Raw genomic sequence first — 18880 nt, forward strand, 5'->3', positions numbered from 1 at the left:
GCCAGGGGAGGGATTCCTCTAAGCGCCAGGATATCTCAATACCTCCACAACTGGAATCTCATAACATCAGATCGTTGGGTCCTCAATATCATCCGTTTTGGCCATACACTGGAGTTTCAACACCAGCCACCATCCAGAGCCCCTCGTGCCACAGAATTCAAACATCTGCACCTTCTACGGCTAGAAGCTCACCAACTTCTTCTCAAAGGAGCAATAGAGCCAGTACCCCAGTCCCAACGAGGCAAAGGATTCTATTCCCGGTTCTTCCTCGTTCGCAAGACCGTAGACAATTGGCTCCCAATTTTAGACCTGAGGGACACCTATCTCATAACTCTTGTTTCGGATGGTATCCCTACAGGACATTTTGCGGCTTCTCAATCCAGGGGATTACATGGCCACTCTGGATCTCGAGGACGCATACTTCCATGTTCCCATCCACACGGCTCACAGGAGGTTTTTACGCTTTACAGTAGCCAAGAGCCACTTTAAACTCAAGGTCCTGCCTTTTGGACTAAGATTCGCTCCGCGGATATTCACAAAGGTCCTTTGCCCCAGGCGCAGCGTTTCTCAGAAAACAATCGCTAGAGGTTTTTCCTTATCTGGACGACTGGTTGGTGAAAGCTCCTTCTTCTCAAACAGCCTCAAAAGCAGTCGAAAGCTGCACTTGACTTTTCAGTCATCTGGGACTTCAACTCAACAAGGACAAGTCAGTCCTCTGTCCTTCCAGGTCGGCCAAGTTCCTGGGGGCAATGCTGGACACAGCTTGTTGCAAAGCTTTTCCATCAGAGGAAAGACAGCAAAGACTGATCACCTCCGCCCGTCTTTTGCAAACAAGATGGTTTGTCTGTGCGCCTATAAAAATCTCTTCTAGGATTGATCTCCTCTTGCATTCCCTTGATTCCGCATTGCAGACTTCATATGCGCCCGCTCCAAGAGCAATTGAATTTGCAGTGGCGCCAGGCAGACGGCTCTTTCGACGACAAAGTAATCCTCACTCTTATGAAAGAGGCAGCCAGACAATATCTCAAAGCTAAAGCAATTCGTTTAGCTTTACAGGCTTTTCTACCGATGATTCGGAAATCCACCGTCCTGGTCCGTACAGACAACACGGCGGCCATGCATTACGTGAACAAGCAGGGTGGAACAAGGTCTCTTCTGCTGTCCAAGGAGGCAGAAGAGATTTGGGAGTGGATTATCCGTCACCAAATTTCACTTTCGGCGGAACATCTTCCAGGTGCCCTCAACAAGACAGTACGATAAGTCGTCTCAAATCTGTGAGCCACGAGTGGAAATTGGATCAGCGCACTCTGGAGAGAGTTTTCAATCTTTGGGACAGACCCTCCATAGACCCATTTGCCACTCCAGAGAACAGGAAATGCCAGTCCTACGCAAGCAGGGAACACCATCAGGGATCATTGGGGAATGCGCTTTCGATGGCCTGGTCAGGCGCCTTTGTTTATGCCTTTCTTCCAATTCCTCTAATCCCACGACTACTCGGGAAGCTCAAAGCAGAACCCTGCAGAATGATTCTAGTGGCACCAGTGTGGTCCTGCCAGTTTTGGTTTACAGAGCTTCTCTTGCTCTCCCAGGATCACCCAATTCACCTGCGTCCAATTCCTTCTCTATTGACAATGTCCCAGGGCCAAGTGGTACATCCGGACCCGAGCTCTCTGCAGTTGACTGCGTGGCTCCTGAGCACAGAGAATTTCAGGGCTTGAATATCCCTCAAGAATGTAGAGAGGTGCTAGCTCACGCCGGCGCACCAAGTACGAATAAGACCTATTGTTCAAAATGGAAACGTTTCGGCCTATGGTGCCGCCAACAGAACATTCATCCTTTTTCTTCTGCTCCTCATCAGATTTTGCCATACATTTGGTCTCTGGCCAAGTCAGGTCTCGCACATTCTTCTATCAAGGTTCACCTGGCGGCGATCTCTAGGTTCAGACGAACATCTTCAGGCCCTTCTCTTTGGTCTGCGAGAATCGTGAAACCATTTTTAAAAGGACTTTTTAGGGTTTTCCCTCCAGTTCGACCTCCGCCACCCATGTGGCAGCTCAACTCATGAGACCTCCGTTTGAGCCAATTCATAGGGCGGATCTTAAATTTCTCTCATGGAAGGTGGCCCTCCTCCTCGCTTTAACATCAGCCAGGAGGGTTGGTGAACTTCAGGCTCTCACTATTAAGGATCCGTTTCTTGCAGTTAAAAAAACACACCCTGATTCTGAGGACAAATCAAAAGTTCATCCCGAAGGTTCCTTCGGATTTTCATTTGAATAAACCAGTCATTTTGAAGTCTTTTTTCCCTAGACCGACAACTCCAGTGGAGAGGTCTCTTCATTCTCTAGATGTTCAAAGGTGTTTAAAATTTTATATTCAACGCACCAAGGACTTCAGGAGATCTACTCAGCTCTTTGTCTCCTTCAGTGCAGCTCGCAAGGGTTTACCCTTTCAAAACAAGGGGTTGCTCGATGGATTGCCAGCACCATCCACTACTGTCACCAAGCGGCTGGTAAGCCCCTAGAAGGGCGAGTCCGGGCGCACTCGACAAGATCAGTTTCGTCTTTAGCTGCTCTGTTTGCTGGAGTACCAATCAAAGACATTTGCATGGCAGCTACATGGAGCTGTGCCCATACCTTCACAACACATTACTGCTTGTAATCTTCCACGCGGAGCGATGCTGCAGTGGGACAGGCTGTTCTATGAAATCTCTTTCAGTGAGTGGTGAGCTTTCCCTTGTAACCCTCCTTCCTGTTTTGGTTCGCACATTTTGTATCTGATGATGTTTAGTGACTGATGTTTGGTAAATTTTATTTCTCATGCTGATATACATGCAAGGCGATGCAATGTATTTTTACACAAAATGTGCTTCCTTTTTCCTAACTGCTAGCTATTCTGATACAAGCTATGGGAATCTATGAAAGTTCCAATACTGGAGTAAGAAAACAAGTTACTTACCTGTAACTTTGGTTCTCCAGTATTGGTAACTTTCATAGATTCCCATGCGCCCACCCTCCTCCCCTGGGAAAGGTCAGCCTTCAGCATATTCTGTTATATTGTTCCACAACGGGTGCGAAAATCTGAGGCTCTGAGGTTCTCTCAGGAGGGTTCTATGGGGTGAGGCTAATCTGATTGGTTGTTGTATTATTTTGGTCTCTTTTACAAAAAGAGGTATCTATGCTACAAAATGAGATGAGGCCTAAGCCTTTCTTTCTCTTTTGTACCTACTGCTATGGTATTTTTTATTTACCGAGGCTCCCATTCCGACGACGGGGAATGATACAAGCTATGGGAATCTATGAAAGTTAACAATACTGGAGAACCAAAGTTACAGGTAAGTAACTTGTTTTCTTCATACGCTTGATGTCAGAAGAGCACTATTGTACTACATTGATAGAACAGATTTTCACAAAACAAGTGTTTGTTGCATTTGCTACACCTCACAAAGGCAGTCCTATTTCTAAATCTGGGATTGCTAGATGGATAAAGTGCATTCAAACCTGCTACACTAAAGCAAACAAACTTTACATCTCCTAGAGCACATTCCACATGTAAAATAGGACCATCTATGGCCTTTTTAGGTAACAGCCCTAAAGCTGACATTTGTAAAGCAGCAACGTGGTCCACACCACACACTTTTACCAAACATTACTGTGTGGATGTGTTAGCAGATCAACAAGCCAATGTAGGCCAAGCAGTACTAAAAACACTTTAGCAAACAGCTGCAATATCTACTGGTTAGCCACCGCTCTGGGAGAATTCTGCTATATAGTCTATGTAAAGCATGTTTATCTACAGCACACATGCCTCGAACGGATTATGCTACTTTCCCAGTAAGCATCTGTTCCTGGCATGTAGAGCTGTTGATTCACATGCGACCTCCCACCTCCCGGGCACTTGTAGCTGTTGCAGTTTTGCATTATTTACATTACATACGCATGAACATCTCTGTACTTCACTTTCTCCATTCTCACCCTCTTGCGGGAAAACAATCTAAAAATTGAGTCAATGCTCATGCGCACTATCACCGAAAGGAGTAGTCACCTTACCTCGTGACTAGGGAATACTTTTTTTGAAGAAAAACAACTTGCAAACATCCGGACCCAACACTAGATGGAAGGACTATGCAAAGCATGTGAATCTACAGCTCTACATGCCAAGAACAGATGCTTACTGGTTAAGTTGCATAATGCTCCTTTCTGCAGTCTGGCTAGCCGTGGATTTTGGACACTATATCAGCCAGCACTGAGGGAAACCTACCAAACACTTCTCTGCATCTGATGGAGTTGATCTGTTTCACAATGGTTAAGCAGGATTTTGATTGAGCTGCCTCCCATGAGCACCCTTTTGAAATGGTATAGACTGTTAATTTTCCTGGTCCCTAAAGGCTGAGATGCCGAGTGGTCAGCTATCTCCTTAAGCAAAGGTGAATGTAATTTACTCTTCGTTCTAAAGATATGTTAAATACTTTGTTTTTAAGCACACAGTGTGAAGTTTTCACTTGTTTATTTTAGCTCCTTATGTGTATTTTCAGCAGCCGAAGAAAATAAATGTGGCAATGCCGGGAAAAGTAATGCTTTGTAACCAAGAGGAAGAAGATGCTGAGTTCACAGCTAATGAAGATGAAGGTGAGGGTTGGTCAAACTGATTCCTAAACTGAAGATTAGCTGGTGGTGGAGGGTTGTATTCGGCATTAGCCTCTGCTGACTAGGGGGAGTTAATAATTTTATGTTGACATATGCACATGTGCAGTGTGCTATTTGTATCTGATAGACTACTAGCCACAGATTCCTTAACGTAGAATTATCCCCAGGCTTGAGACTGGATCCGGAAAATCTTTGCCACAGAATTTCTGCGCGCCGGGGACGGAACCTAGCGACCCCGCCCTGACGTCATCCGCTGACGTGACGTCAGTGAGGTCACATAAGTCCCACCCCGACGCGCTGACATCAGTTTCCTTCTTTTCCGCGTGCAACGCAGATCCGGAGTGCGTTCCCTTGACCTGTTTTCAGGCCTCTTTTAACACCTTTGAGTTGGGAACAGTGTGCAATGCCTTCGGGTTTCAAGACGTGTGCTTCTTGTGCGCGTCAGTTGTCGGCAACGGACCCTCACCCTATTTGCATGTGGTGTTTGGGCGAGCACCATAATTCCACAGACTGCGAAGCTTGTTAGCATCTCAAGCCGAATTCCCGGCGAGAGCGCCGGATGAAATTTCTTTCGGCCCGCTTGTCCAGATCGGTCTCGTCGCAGCATCCGTCTCCTACCTCGAAAGGGTCCAGAAGCTGCCAATTCCGGCTGCGGCATCGTTCTTCACCGAGGCCCACAGACGTTGTTCGCCTGCGGGTAAGTCCTGCAGCTTGCCGCCGAGGCCCTGCCCTCCTTCAGATTGCGCTAGTTCCTCTCAGGACATGCGCCCTCGCCAGTCGCCACCCTATCCACCGTTCCCTGGCGTTGGGGCGACCAGGGCCCAGATGAAGGCCTACGCTACAGCTCTGCAGGCTTCTTTGGACCCCCCTCCTCTTCCTGAGACGTCCGTGGATCCCTTGCCTTGCGCGGGGCCTTCTGCAGACTCGATGAGTTCGGCTTCAGGTTTTGGAGGTGTGGTGTCGTCTAGGCGCGTCCCTAAGGGGTTCCCCTCTTCGACCCGCCGCAAAACCCTGCGGGGTTCCCTGTGATGTCACAGGATGTTGCCGGGACTCACGGCTCGTCCCCGAGACTCACGGCTCGTCCCCGAGTCCCCCTCGGTCTTCTGGGCAGGTGGCTGTCTTACCAGAGGTCTAGCTGACGCCTGTCCGGCGGCGACGGCTTTCCTCCCCGGCCCTGGCGGCTCCGCGGGTGGAGGCCGGTACCCGTGGCGTCTCCCCGAGCCCCTCTCGGTCCTCTTTGCAGGCGGCTGCCTCATCGGAGGTCGAGCCGGTGCCTTTTCGGCGCCGTTTATTGCCCACTTCGGCTCTAACCCCGCCCCCTTCTCCGATGAGGCACGTGGTGGTGGAGGTCGACTCGACATCCCTGGGGGCCACTTCGGTGCCGATCGAGGACTCACCAGTGCCTGTGGTGGACTCCCTGGTGCTGTCCCGACGTCTGATTGGTGACTCTTCTCCGGATGTCCCTTCTTCTCCGGAGGTCCCTTCTTCTCCGGAGGATTGTCGTCTCCTTGTCTCTTCTTCACCGGAGACTGGACGCCGCATCGTTGCTTTTTCTCCGGCGGCAACCAGGGCGGGTTCTACACAGTTTCCGCGTCCACAGCCCCCGGACCCGCTCTTCCGCTCCCTGCAGTTGGCTGCCCCACAGGCTTCTCCACCTTCTCTGGAGCCTCCTCAGGCCCCTCACTCGTCCATGGGTCTTCCATCCTACAGGGGCTGGCCTTTTCTTCCTCCAGCTGGGCATGGGGACGGGCGGCTGAGTTTGCAGCCTTCGCCCACGGAAGAGTTGCTTACTTCCCCCACGACGCCCTACGGAGGAGAGTGTTAGCTTTGTCCGGGCCATCACCATGGCCGCTGGCATTTTGCAGTTGGGCAACCCGGTCGCTCCACTCCCAACGGACCACTTGTTGGAGGTTCTCCACCAGGGCTCTGGTGGAGGGGAGCCGCTTTTTCCATTTGAAGCTTCGCTCCACAACTCTCTTCTGGGGACGTCCTGCTACGGGGGATCCGGTGCCTCAGCCGCTCCTTCACCGCCACCGTCCTGCTCCGCACGATCCAGTCCGCCTTTTTTCCCACCCATCTGGCCAGGGCCCTGTTCTGCAGGCTGCTTTTCCTTCCTTGCCCTCAGTGCTGCTCCAGCTGTCACGGGAGGCCCGGTGGTTGGGCTCCTGGGGCGTAACATTTTCACCTCCACTAGTGCTGCTATGCGCGTGCTCAACACACTTTGTGTTGGCCAGGGCTACTTCCGACCTGTGGGATTTCGCGGAGTCCCTTCTGTCTCGCACCCCCCACGAGGGTGCCCGCGCTGATCTGCGGCACCATGTACGGGATGGTCGGTAGTTAGCTACATTTATTCTACATTCGGTTTTGGACGTCTGAATCTCTCGCCCGCACTATGGCGAGTTCTGTGGCCCTCTGCCGCCATGCTTGGTTGCGCAATGGCGTCTTTCTGAAGAATGTTCGTGAGCATCTGGTTGACCTGCCCTTTGATGGAGCTCTGTTATTTCACACCCAGGCAGACTCTGCTATTCGACGACTCCTTGCGGGGCTCCGTCCCCCTCCCCCTCCATAAGCTTCGGATTGTCGGTCCTCAGGTGTCTTATGGGAGGTGTTTATCCCACCTTTCTCTTTGGGGCATTGTGTTTCAGTTTGCCCGTCTGTGTGCGGCTTGGAATGCCTTCAGGGTTCTTAAGTTGGCCCCTCTGTTCTGTTGGCTGCTGGTTCAGCCCTTCAGCTTGTGGTGTGATTTTTGGCTGTTAGTGCTGCTGTATAGGTCCTCAGGTTGGACCCTCTGTGTATTTTTTGGCTGATTGGTAAGCCGCCTGTGGTGTTTTCCACAGGTCTTTTGTGTTCTTGACCTCTGCTGCGGGTTTCCCTAAGAGGTGTTTCCCGGTTTTGTTTTGGGACGAGTCATACCCTAGGTGGGGTACTTGTTGGCTATTGTATAGCTGTGTCTTAAGCTGGGCGGGTGTGAGTACCTTCTCGGGTTCCTCGTGTGTTCCTGGCGTCATTGTATACCGCTTTGGGCGGTTTCTCTCTCTTTCTATTCTGCCTTGGTGCAGCTTGCGCTGCTCCAGGTTCTGTCCTGCTCAGTGTTCTCTGGACTTTGTTCCTGTGGGATATCTGCTCCTGTGCATTTTGTCTTCCCTCTTTAGCCTCTGGGTCGCCAGACAGCCTCTTGTCGTGCAAACGGCGTTGTGTATTGGTGTCCACCTTATCTGCCGTTTTGGCCTGGGCCTCTGTCTTGTGTTCCAGGGGTGCTAGGTTGTTCCTGGTGCTCTCCTGTGTTCTGGTGGCCGGCTTTCGGTCTGTACTACCTGTGTCTCTTTATCTTCTGGCCGGTCCCACTTGTCTTCGTGGGCCGGGTGGAGCTACTGGGACGGTCCTTCTCTACGATTTGTTCTGGGGTTCCCTTGCCTCTGACTTCGTCTGGCGCTCGGCCGGTTCTGGGCATGCTACTTCATAGTATTTGCCAGCTCTCTGCTGCGCACACTTGGTAGTTTTGGTCCACCTCCGAGGGGACTCTGCGTGTGGGCATGTGCTCCTGTCCCTTGCTCTGCTGGAGCTTTGCGCGTCTGTCTTCCTTCTCACGTCTGCGCTTAATGGCTGCGGAGCCGTTCCTGCCTTCCCTGCCTCGGAACGGACACCCGTTCAGCTGTCCTCTTCGCTGTGTGTGTTCTCCTGGGGCGGGCTCTGCCTCCGCTTCTCCTCTTTTCCTCGGTGGTTCTTTTCTTCCTTTGTAACTCGCTGGGTGCTGTCTGTCTCTCCGGGTTTTCTGGCCGACGCCCTTTGCTCCTCGGGTAGGCTTGTGGTATCCTGGCCTTCCCTTCTCCTTGTTCTTGCTTACTTCTACTTGGAGGGGGCTGGGACGTCCTTCCTGTTCCCATGGCACATCCATTGTTGGGGCCCGTTGTTCTTCCAATCGGGTGAGGTTCTCTCGCAGACCCTCCTTCCCTCAAGGTATGGCTAGGTTATCTATTCTACCTTAAGGAATCTGCGGCTAGTAGTCTTATCAGATGTACAAGTTACTTACCTTCGGTAACGATGTCTCTGGTAGAGCCGATTCTAGCCGCAGATTGCTTCACAGCCCGCCCTTCCTCCCCATTCTGCGAGGACCCTTAAGCCTGGTCTTCTGCACTCACCTCCCTCCGGGTGGCTTTTCTCTTCTGCGGGTGCTCTCTCTTCCTCCCTGGCGGGATGCATCGTTCTGTTTTTGTTTCACTCATTCCTTTCTGGTACTTGGTCGGTAGGTTCATATGTACTTTTGCATCCCTGCACCCTGGTTCTTCCAGTATGGAGTCTACTCGTAGTCTTCTCCCTTTTTTCGTTGCTTAGGGGTTTTGACTCCTCTGTGCTCCTGTGGGTTGGGGTCTCTTGGCTGTGCCTCGGCCCTTAGCTTTTTACGGGGGATGCAACACTCCTTGCTGGTGTTGTCTTGGGGTGCTTTGTCGTTCCTCATCTGTTATGAACTTGTTGCCCTTCACTGTTATAGCTTGTGGTTGCAGACTTTGTCATCTGCCCCACATTTTTCACATATTTTTCTCGGAGCGGTGCTCTGCTCCTTCCTTTGCATGCTTTTCAGTAACGCAGTGCTTGGCACTGTCCCTAATGGTGCTCTTCCTCACCATTCGCTTCTCCCTTTTTGTTTCACTGATTTTTACGCACACTGTTCCCTTACTCTCACAGTTTTGTTTGTGGTGGCTCCGCGTTGTGGCACGGAAAAGTTCTCCGAAGAGAACTGACGTCAGCGCGCCGGTGTGGGGCTTATGTGACCTCGCTAACGTCTCGTCTGCGGATGACGTCAGGGTGGGGTCGCGAGGCACTGCCCCGGCGCGCAGAGATGCTGTGGCAAAGATTTTCCGGATCCAGTCTCACGCCTGGGGATAATTCTATGTTAAGGAATCTGCAGCTAGAATCGTCTCTACCAGATACATCGTTACTGAAGGTAAGTAACTTGTACTTCCATGGTCGAGCGTGGGGTGGGGCCATGACTCACGAGAGGTGAAACTTAAGTGGGTCCTTTGGGGTTCCACTGGACTCTGCACACTATACCTCATTGTGGTATAGTATACACAGAGCCAGCTTCCTACACAGACGCATGACACCACTGCACGGGTGGCCCAACCAACAGTGTCCCACCATCCCCAGGCATCCCAACTTACCTCTCCAACCGGTGGTCACCTCCAGAAGATCTGTGTACCCGAGCCTGCAGTCTTTGTTGAAACCAGAGAATCCCCATTGAAATCAACAGGGCACCCAACACTAAACCTGCACCCAGCCACCGCTGCGGGTGTACTTTGGTGCTAAAACAGATCCCCCTTTGCCCTGAGCTAATCCCCAGGAGCTTTGCTCCCACAACCTTGTGGCCTGCTCGTGAGCAGCCACCAACCGGAGGCCCCCTGTCCCCCACTGGATAACATTGGGCCTCAGCACTCTGCACCCATCCGTCCTAGTGCCGCTGAGGGTTTTTTGAGAGTGCATACTTGACCCTGGGGGAACCCTGGTTCTAACTCCAGAATACAAACTCCCACAACCTTGTACTTAGCTGTAAACTTTAACTTAATTTTACTCAAATGGAAAACTGCTAATGGACAAAACCTGATTTACTTACCTTTTCTCTAGGAAATGTCCCGGTGTGATATCTAGGCATATCACACTGAGTAGAAAAAGTAACTTAAAAAGTAATCTAAAAACTAACATAAAGTAATCTGTAAAGTAACTGAAAAGTAATTTCAAAACATTGGCTTACCTGTAAGTCAGTCAACTACATTTGATTGTGCATTCAACTGTAAGACATTGCATATGATTTTACAAAGCATTTCTTTCACTTAACCGCACCATGCTTGGCTTGGGTCTAGAAATAAAATAACTAAATAATATTTTTGATACAAACAAATTGGTCTGAGTTCAGTCTGAGTGTGTGACATCATTTGCTGCCTAAGTGTGTACTACAAATGCTTAACACTAGCCTCTGATAAAGCCTTACTGCTCGCTCACACTGCCACAAATAGAGAATAAGGTGCCATCTACTCTCACCTCTGCCTACCTTTGAGGTTCCACAGGACTCTGTGCACACTATACCTCAGTTTGGTATCGTATATATAGAGCCAGCTTCCTACAGGGTTGCACCCTAAATACTGTATTTAGGGGTGTTTTAGGGGCCCGAGGTTAGTAACCAATGGGCTACTAACCCTTGGTGTGCTCATCCCACATGGGGGAGTAGCCACAATCCCCAACGCTGATTGGATAGATCGCCATCTAGTGTTGTGCCCGGATGTTTGTACTTTTTTTTTCTTCAAAGAAGTTTTCCTAGTCACGAGGTAGGTGACTCCTCCTTTCGTTGATAGTGCGCATGGTCTTTAGCTCCATCTTCAGATTGGTTTTTTTCTCCATCCGGTTCGGATGTTACTCGCTGTGCTCCGGTTCGACACCGATCCTTCGGTTTCCTTCGGTGTGTAGAACACTCGCCCTCGCCGGTATTGTTTCCAATCATGTATTCCATTCTTCGTGTATCATGATATTTCGACAAAAACCCTCTTTCGATCAAAGAGCCTCGTGGTAGGCCGTCAGGCCTAATCGCCTCAATTCGACTTGCAGTCGATGGAACAAACTCCCTTTAAATTCTGCTCTTGGTGCCATGTGAAATACCCACGCACCGACTCACATGAAGTGTACAACCTGTGTTTATCACCAGAACACAGAGAACAGGATTGCAACGTGTGCAAAGCTTTCTGCTCCAAAAAGACGCTAAGCGACAGTCTGGCTCGACGACGTTATATGCAGAGCCTGCACACAAGCTCCATTCCGGACTTCTTCGGACCTGAATCGGAAGAAGCCGGCAATGCTCTTGGTTCCGAGGAGGAACAGGATCCTATATTGCCTTCAGAGGATGGTTCCGACCAGGATGATGACATCCCCCGTGGACATTGTACTGTAAGTACAGTTCATACCTCGCCCCGAATCCCAAGTCAACTGAAAAAGAAGGCTGCGTACCAACCTGCGCCCTCGGGCCCCGGTCGGCCCCGAGACCAAGCTTCTGGTGCCCCGCCTTCTGGCTAAGCGCCAAACCCTACCAAAAAGCCTTCCGACTCTGAAAAGCCCCACACCCAGTCTGCTACCGAGCAAAATCCTTCGGGATCAAAGCCAAAGAACGGCTCCGAACCTCACCACTCGACACAGAATACCACCTTGGATCCGAAAACACCACCCCCAAAGCCGTCGGCACCGAAACAGACTGATGCACCAAAGTCGGCTAAAAAGCACAATCTGAAAGAGAAACGTTAGTTATAGATTCCTTACCTTAGAATTACCCCCAGACGTCGGACTGGATCCGGAAAGATTTTCGTCAGCAGTACTTGTGCGCGGCGTCGCAAGGTCACGTTGGTCGGCTCCGTGTCGGTCGTTGGCGTTGTCGTCGGGATTACATCGCTGTAGCTTCTTAGATGCCGCCCTCACGCGCGGACGTCAGTTCTTTCTTTTTCCGCGCTAGCCAGCGCAGATCCGGGAAGAACGGTACCTCCAGTCATTTTTTTGACTGACTTTTTTCTCGACTTTTGTCTACTTCTTTTTCGAGTCTTCGACTCCTAAGGTGCCAGAGGCATGCCTGGCTTAAAGCCCTACGGTTCCTGTCATCGGATGATGTCGGTGATGGATCCCTACCGCATGTCTTTTTTGCCTGGAGCGCCACCACAACCCTAAGTCGGGCTCCGACTGCTGTTCGATGGCGCCGAAGGCTTTGCGGGAGCAGTCACGAAAGCTGCTTGAAAACTGGCAGTCTGCTCCCCGCCGTTTGAGGTCCCGGTCGCGAGGGAGTTTGAGGGACTGGTCACGGAGCGACCATCATTCGGGTTCCAAGTCTTAGAAGTCACCGCACTCGTGCCGGTAAGTCCAAGCATAAGAAGTCGAAGAAGCACCGTCGCTCTTCGACTTTTTCTCATCAGTCGGCTGACCAGACTAGGAATGTGGGTGGTGCCCCTCCCGCGGCTCCGCGTGCTGAGACAGACGAGGCGACTCCGCGTTTCACTCCCTTTCTGGGACCTGGAGCGACTCCCGCCCAGCTTCGTACCTTCTACAAGACGTTGCATACCATCTTTGGGCGTCTCGAACCCACTGGCATGCCTTCTGGCCCGCGGAGTCGGTTGAGGGGTCTCTGCCTTCTCCGCCGGCTGCTCCGGCGCTGCAGGGCCCCCTTGGATCCAGGCCTGGATCTGGCTCGGCGCCGGTGGAGGCGTAATCAGGTCAACCGGCGCCGCTTCCTCCGGCACCACTATTGCATTTGACTCCAGTCGGCCCCTTGTGGCCTGAAGTGGATCCGGAGCTGGACCGGCGTTGTCCGACACCGGATCCAGCGCAGAGAGGGGTTTTTATGCCCCTGTTCATTCCTGGGACCCATTTTTAACCAGAATGGCACCCAGCTGATGAGGAGCAGGACTGGGAGGGGTCAGGTGACCCTTTAAATGACCAGATGGACAGAGAACAGGACTGGAGAGAGAAACCGGGGGATGCCAGTGGTTTGGAATCCTCCCCTGACCGTGGCATGTTGTCTCCTCCTACCGTGGCTACGGAGGAGGGAGCATCGTACGCAGTGGTGTTGTGTAGGGCAGCCGAGACTCCCAACCTCAAGCTTCCTACCGTGGCGGTCAGGACTAACCTCCTGACAGCGTTTGTTCAACCGGCTGCGAGCTCTCAAGAGCCCTTGCTACCTTTTAATGAGGCCCTCATGGACATCCTTTTGGGCACATGGTCCACGCCCAACACGGGGGCTCCTGTGGACAAGATGATTGCCCGAAGCCACCGCCCGGCTCCGGTTGACCCCTCTTACCTTTCCACACACCCCACCCCAGAGAGCTTGGTGGCCCAAGCTTCCACTTCCAAAAGCACCTTCCCTACCTCTCCACCGGAAAGGGAATCCAAGAAGCTGGACCATCTTGGGGGAAAAGCAATTCTCTTCCGCCAGCTTAGGACTGCAGTCCTTAAACACCACATGTTTCCTGGGCCGTTATTCCCACTCGGTGTGGGATACGGTGGCGCAGGTGCTGCCTCAGTGTCTGGAGGAGGCCCGGACAGTGCTCTCCCAGGCTGTTGTCGCTGGGAGGGATGCAGCGAAGTTTGCGATACGTTGTGGGCTGGACACCACCGATTTCAATGTCGGTAGCTCTTAGTCGCTACGCCTGTATGAGTTTGACTGGTTTTTCAGGGGATGTCAAGAACACCTTGATGGACATGCCTTTTGATGGCCGTCGGGTTTTTGACAAAAAAGCAGACAACGCTCTAGAGCGTTCCAAGGATTCACGGGCTACGGCCAAGTCCTTGACCACTCAACTCACCCTGCGCAGTCTGCTTTTCGCCCCTTTCGTGGCTACGGCAGGGGTGCCCGCTACGTCACACTTAGAATCACAGGCCACAGTAAGTTACCCAGCCTTCGCACCGCCGGGGATGTGGAAACAACCGCTGTGGGTCCGGTGGCCAGCGGCGGGCCAGTCCACCAACCCCCCCTCTGCAGCAGCCTCCACACCCTCCTAGTCCGACCTTTCAGGCCCATCAAACGCCAGTGGGCGGCAGGATTCGCCATCACCTCCCTCACTGGCGCACCATCACGTCTGCCAGGTGGGTTTTGCAAATAGTCTGAAGGGGCTACTCCCTCCCCTTCAAAACTACCCCTCCAGCCATGCCACCGCGATACCACCGCATGTTGAAGGATCATCTGGCCCTTCTCCAGCAGGAAGTTCCGGCTCTCTTGGCCAAGTGAGCCATCAAGCGTGTTCCTCTCCCAGAAGTTGGTTGTGGTTGTTACTCCCTCTACTTTCTGGTTCCCAAGAAGAACAAGGGCCTACGTCCTATCTTGGATCTCGGGGACGTCAACCGCTTCCTCCGGAAGGAGAAGTTCAAAATGTTGACGCTTGCACAGGTCTTGTCTGCCCTCGACCCGGAAGACTGGATGGTAGCGTTGGGCTTGCAGGACGCTTATTTTCACATCCCCGTCCTGCCGGCCCATCGACGTTAGCTGCGGATAAAGCCAGGCTACGAGTATTTTCAGTTCACCATGCTCCCAGTTGGCCTTACCAGCGCCCCTTGGGTGTTCACGAAAGTGATGGCAGTGGTCGCAGCTCATCTGTGCAGATAAGGGGTTTGTCTTCCCCCATCTCGTCGACTGGTTGTTGAAGGCGGGCTCGCCCCACGCAATCTCCCACTTTCAGACTACGGCTGACCTCCTGCATTCGCAGGGGTTCTCCATCAATGTGCCGAAGTCATACCTGATTCCCTCTCAGAAGCTCCCATTTATCGGAGCAGTTCTGGACACGACGCGGTTTCGGGTCTATCCTCCTGAACAGCGAGTCTGGGATATTTGGGCTATGATTCCGATCTTTCAGCCTCTCTCCCGGGCTTCGGTCATACTCTGAGGCTGCTGGGCCTCATGGCCTCCTTCATCCTGCTGGTCGATCATGCCAGGTGGCATATGCGGGCTCTGCAGTGAGACCTGAAGTTCCAGTGGGCGCAGCATCAGGGCAATGTGTCCGATTTGCGTTCAGATCTTGGAGGTCACTGCACGACAACTGCAGTGGTGGCTCATGAACCAGGATTGGGTCAATGGCAGATCCCTCTTCCCTTCCCCAACAAGACTGCACCGTGGTGACGGATGCATCCCTTCTGGGCTGAGGCGTCCCCATGGGAGAGGCGGAGATCAGAGGCCTCTGGTCTCCGGTGGATTTCGGGCTCCACATCAACCTTCTGGAGCTCCGGGCGATTCATCTTGCGCTGAAATCATTCCTGCCCTCTGTCTGGGGAAGGGTAGTGCAGGTGTTCACGGACAACACTACCGCTATGTGGTACTGTAACAAACAGGGCAGGGTGGGGTCGTGGACCCTATGTCAGGAGGCCCTCCGCCTCTGGACATGGCTGGAACATCAGGGCATATCCCTGGTGGTTCAACACGTGGCAGGTTCTCTGGTGTCTTCACTCTGAGATGGTGCAAGGTCTCTTTCAACAGTGGGGAGAGCCTTGGTTAGATCTATTTGCCACCGAAGAGAACGCGCAATGTCAGCAATTCTGCGCGTTGGAATTTCCAAGGCGGCACTCGCTAGGCGACTCTTTTCATTGCGAGTGGAGTTGTGGTCTGTTGTACGCCTTTCCGCCTATACCACTTCTGCCCAGAGTGCTGAAGATCAGGCGCGACTGGGCCCAAGTCATTCTTGTGGCTCCGGTTTGGGCACGAAGAGTTTGATATCCCGAGCTCTTGAATATGGCCATCGATCCTCCGATCATTCTGCCTCTTCGGGAGGATCTTCTGTCGCAGAAGCAGGGGACGGTACTCCACCCGAAGCTGTCCAGTCGCCACCTCCTTGCGTGGAAATTGAGCGGCGGCAGTTGACGTCTTTCGACTTGCCTCCTGAAGTCTGTGATGTAATCTTGGCAGCCAGGTGTCCCTCCACTAAGACGGTATACTCCTGCCGGTGGAACAAGTTTGTGGCATGGTGTCCAGAAAAGTCTGTGGATCCCCTTTCTGCCCCTCTTTCTGAGGTTCTCTTCTTTCTTCTCTCTTCGGTCCAGCAGGCCTCTGCTCTGGGCACCATCGAGGGCTATCTTTCGGCCATCTCTGCCATCCTTCGGCTGCCTGATCAGCCTTCTCTTTTCAAGTCCCCGGTAGTTAACCGTTTCTTGAAAGGCTTAACGCATCTCTTTCCTCCAGTCCCCTTCGTTATGCCTCAGTGGTATTTGAACCTTGTTACCTATTTAATTTGCGCTCCCTTTGAGCTGCTTCACAATTTCCCTTTAAGACACTTGACTCTTAAGACTGCTTTCCTGTTAGACATCACTTCTGCTAGAAGGGTGAGTGAGCTCCAGGCCCTTTCTTCCAAACCTCCTTTCCTGTCTGTCCATCCGGACAAGGTGGTTCTCAGGACCCGTCCATCCTTCCTTCCTAAGGTGGTCACTGCCTTACCCATCGGGCAAACCCTTTCTTTGCCCACCTTCTTTCCGCCTCCTTTGAAAGAGTAAGGGAGGCTCCACCGTCTGGACCCAAAAAGTGCGCTCTTTCTATCTAGATCGCACAAAACAGTTGCGGGTGTATGACCAACTCTTTGTTGGCTACGTGGGTGCCCAGAAAGGTCGGGCCGCACACAAGCAAACCATCTCTCAATGGGTCGTTTTGTTTATGAAAACATGCTATTCTGTGGCTAAAAAGGAGCCTCCAGTGGGACTAAGCGCCCATTCCACTAGGGCGACGGCAGCCACTACTGCCTTGGGAAGAGGAGTTCCTCTGAATGACATCTGTCAGGCAGCTACGTGGGCATTGCTGCACATGTTCACCAAACACTACTGCCTGGACAGCCAAGTCTGGAAAGGCCACTTCTTTGGCCGTTTTGTTCTCTGGGATTTTCTGGTGTGATATTGGTTCGCCGACCCACCTCCGGGGATGGTATTGCTGGGGTATTAATTCTAAGGTAAGGAATCTATAACTAGCGTGTTTCTTTCAGATCAACAAGTTACTTACATTCCGTAACGATATGTCTGTAAGAAACATTAGTTAGTTATAGATTTCTTACCGCCCCACCTATCCCCCCCCCCCCCCCGTTATGCGAACGGATTTCTAAGGTTAAGGATATCCTTTCAGGGCCCTAGTTTTGTGCACCAGTGGTCTGTGTCTTGCATGGCTCTGCATTTATGGCGCAGAAAGTCGTGTACAGAACTGACTTCCGCGTGCGAGGTTGGCGTCTAAGTAGCTACTGCGACATCATCCCGGTGACACGACGCCACCTTCCAACACGCAGAGGTACTGCTGACGAAAAAATTCCCGGAGCCTGTCTGACACCTGGGGGTAATTCTAAGGTATGGCATCTATAACTAACTAATGTTTCTTACAGATATATTGTTACCGAAGGTAAGTAACTTGTTAGTTTCGACGATCCGCTCGAAAAACGGGACCTGAAACAGAAAATATTGTACATACATCCTAAAACTGGACACATTACCACTAAAGTGACTCTGAAGAGAAGGAGTAATACTTAAGAGGAATATCATATTCTATTGAAAAAGAGAAATATTGAAAGAAACACTTCCCTTCCTCTTCCTCCTCCTCTTCCATCACCACCTTCTCCTCAGTCTCTACCTGTGCCAGTTTCACCTGAGCACTCACCACCACATACACCTGACAATCAGGGTGATGGGGATGATAATGATGATGGTCAGCCAGGACCTACAGATGAGTGGAATGACTGCAACACTGACTCGCCCACAATGATTCTAACCTATATCCTACCAGGCCCTCTCCACCAGACTACCGTGTTAGCTATATTGAATTGCTACGCAGGGCTGCCATTTACCATGAGGTGCAGCTCCAAGGAGAATCCCTTGAAGAGGATTTCAGTTTTGAAACATAGAACAGCACACAAGTCAAACACCTATGTTATCCATACTGAAATGAAAGACCAGACATGTAGACGGCATATTTAAGGATTTTGTCAGGGCACATATCCTTACCCCTAGGGCGGATAAAAAGTAAAAGCCTGCACCATCTGGTCCAGTCTACATAGGATGAAAATTACCCTTAGACTCGTTTGTAGTTTCCAATGCACGCAAAAGGGCAAACTACTGGAGACGCCCCACCACCAGATAAGGAGTCAAAGCTTCTCGATGATTCAGGGAAAAGGGTAGCCTCCCAGGCAGCTAACTTCTGGCACATATCTAATACACAAGCATTGTTAGCCAGATACTACCGTGCGCATTAGGATGAAATGGAACAAATCATCCAATTTCTACCCCAAGAACCTAAATCTAAAGGGCAAGGCATGGTACGTGAGGGACAATTAATTTAAAAAATAAATAAATAAATAAAGTGCTCCCTTGATGCTGCTGACACATCTGCCAGAGCGGCAAACACCAGTGTCCTGTTAAGAAGGCCCGCCTGGCTATGCATATCAGGGTTCAAACCGGAGAATCAGGCCTCCATATTGAACACACCTTTAGATAAAGGACACCTTTTTGGGCCAGTGGTATCTTCTTTACTTGAGAAGATGAAAAAAAGATACTGAAGTGGCTAAATCTGTGGGAGCCCTTCAGTATAGAAAAAGCTGTGGTTCCTTTCGGCGCTCTTTCTATCGGGCAGGGTCCAAAAATACTTCTTCGGAAACTGCATACCCCTATAAGGGCAATAACCAACCCTCAGGCTCTAAAAATTACCTCAGCGGTCGTTACAGAGGGAACAACGGCAAAGGCAGAGGTAGAGGTTCTGATAAACGTACCTC

The 18880-nt window shown here is 51.5% G+C and overlaps 1 protein-coding gene across 1 annotated transcript in view; it reads left to right on the plus strand.

The window, feature by feature from the left end:
* The window catches only part of SRCAP (Snf2 related CREBBP activator protein), a 1742136-nt gene that overhangs the window by 430201 nt on the left and 1293055 nt on the right, over positions 1-18880 (plus strand). Inside the window, exon 9 of the mRNA XM_085618450.1 lies at positions 4532-4625. Coding sequence (XP_085474576.1) covers positions 4532-4625 — 94 coding nt within the window. The remainder of the gene's footprint in view (positions 1-4531; positions 4626-18880) is intronic.

Source organism: Triturus cristatus, chromosome 7 (assembly GCF_964204655.1).
Source record: "Triturus cristatus chromosome 7, aTriCri1.1, whole genome shotgun sequence".
Taxonomy (NCBI): domain Eukaryota; kingdom Metazoa; phylum Chordata; class Amphibia; order Caudata; family Salamandridae; genus Triturus; species Triturus cristatus.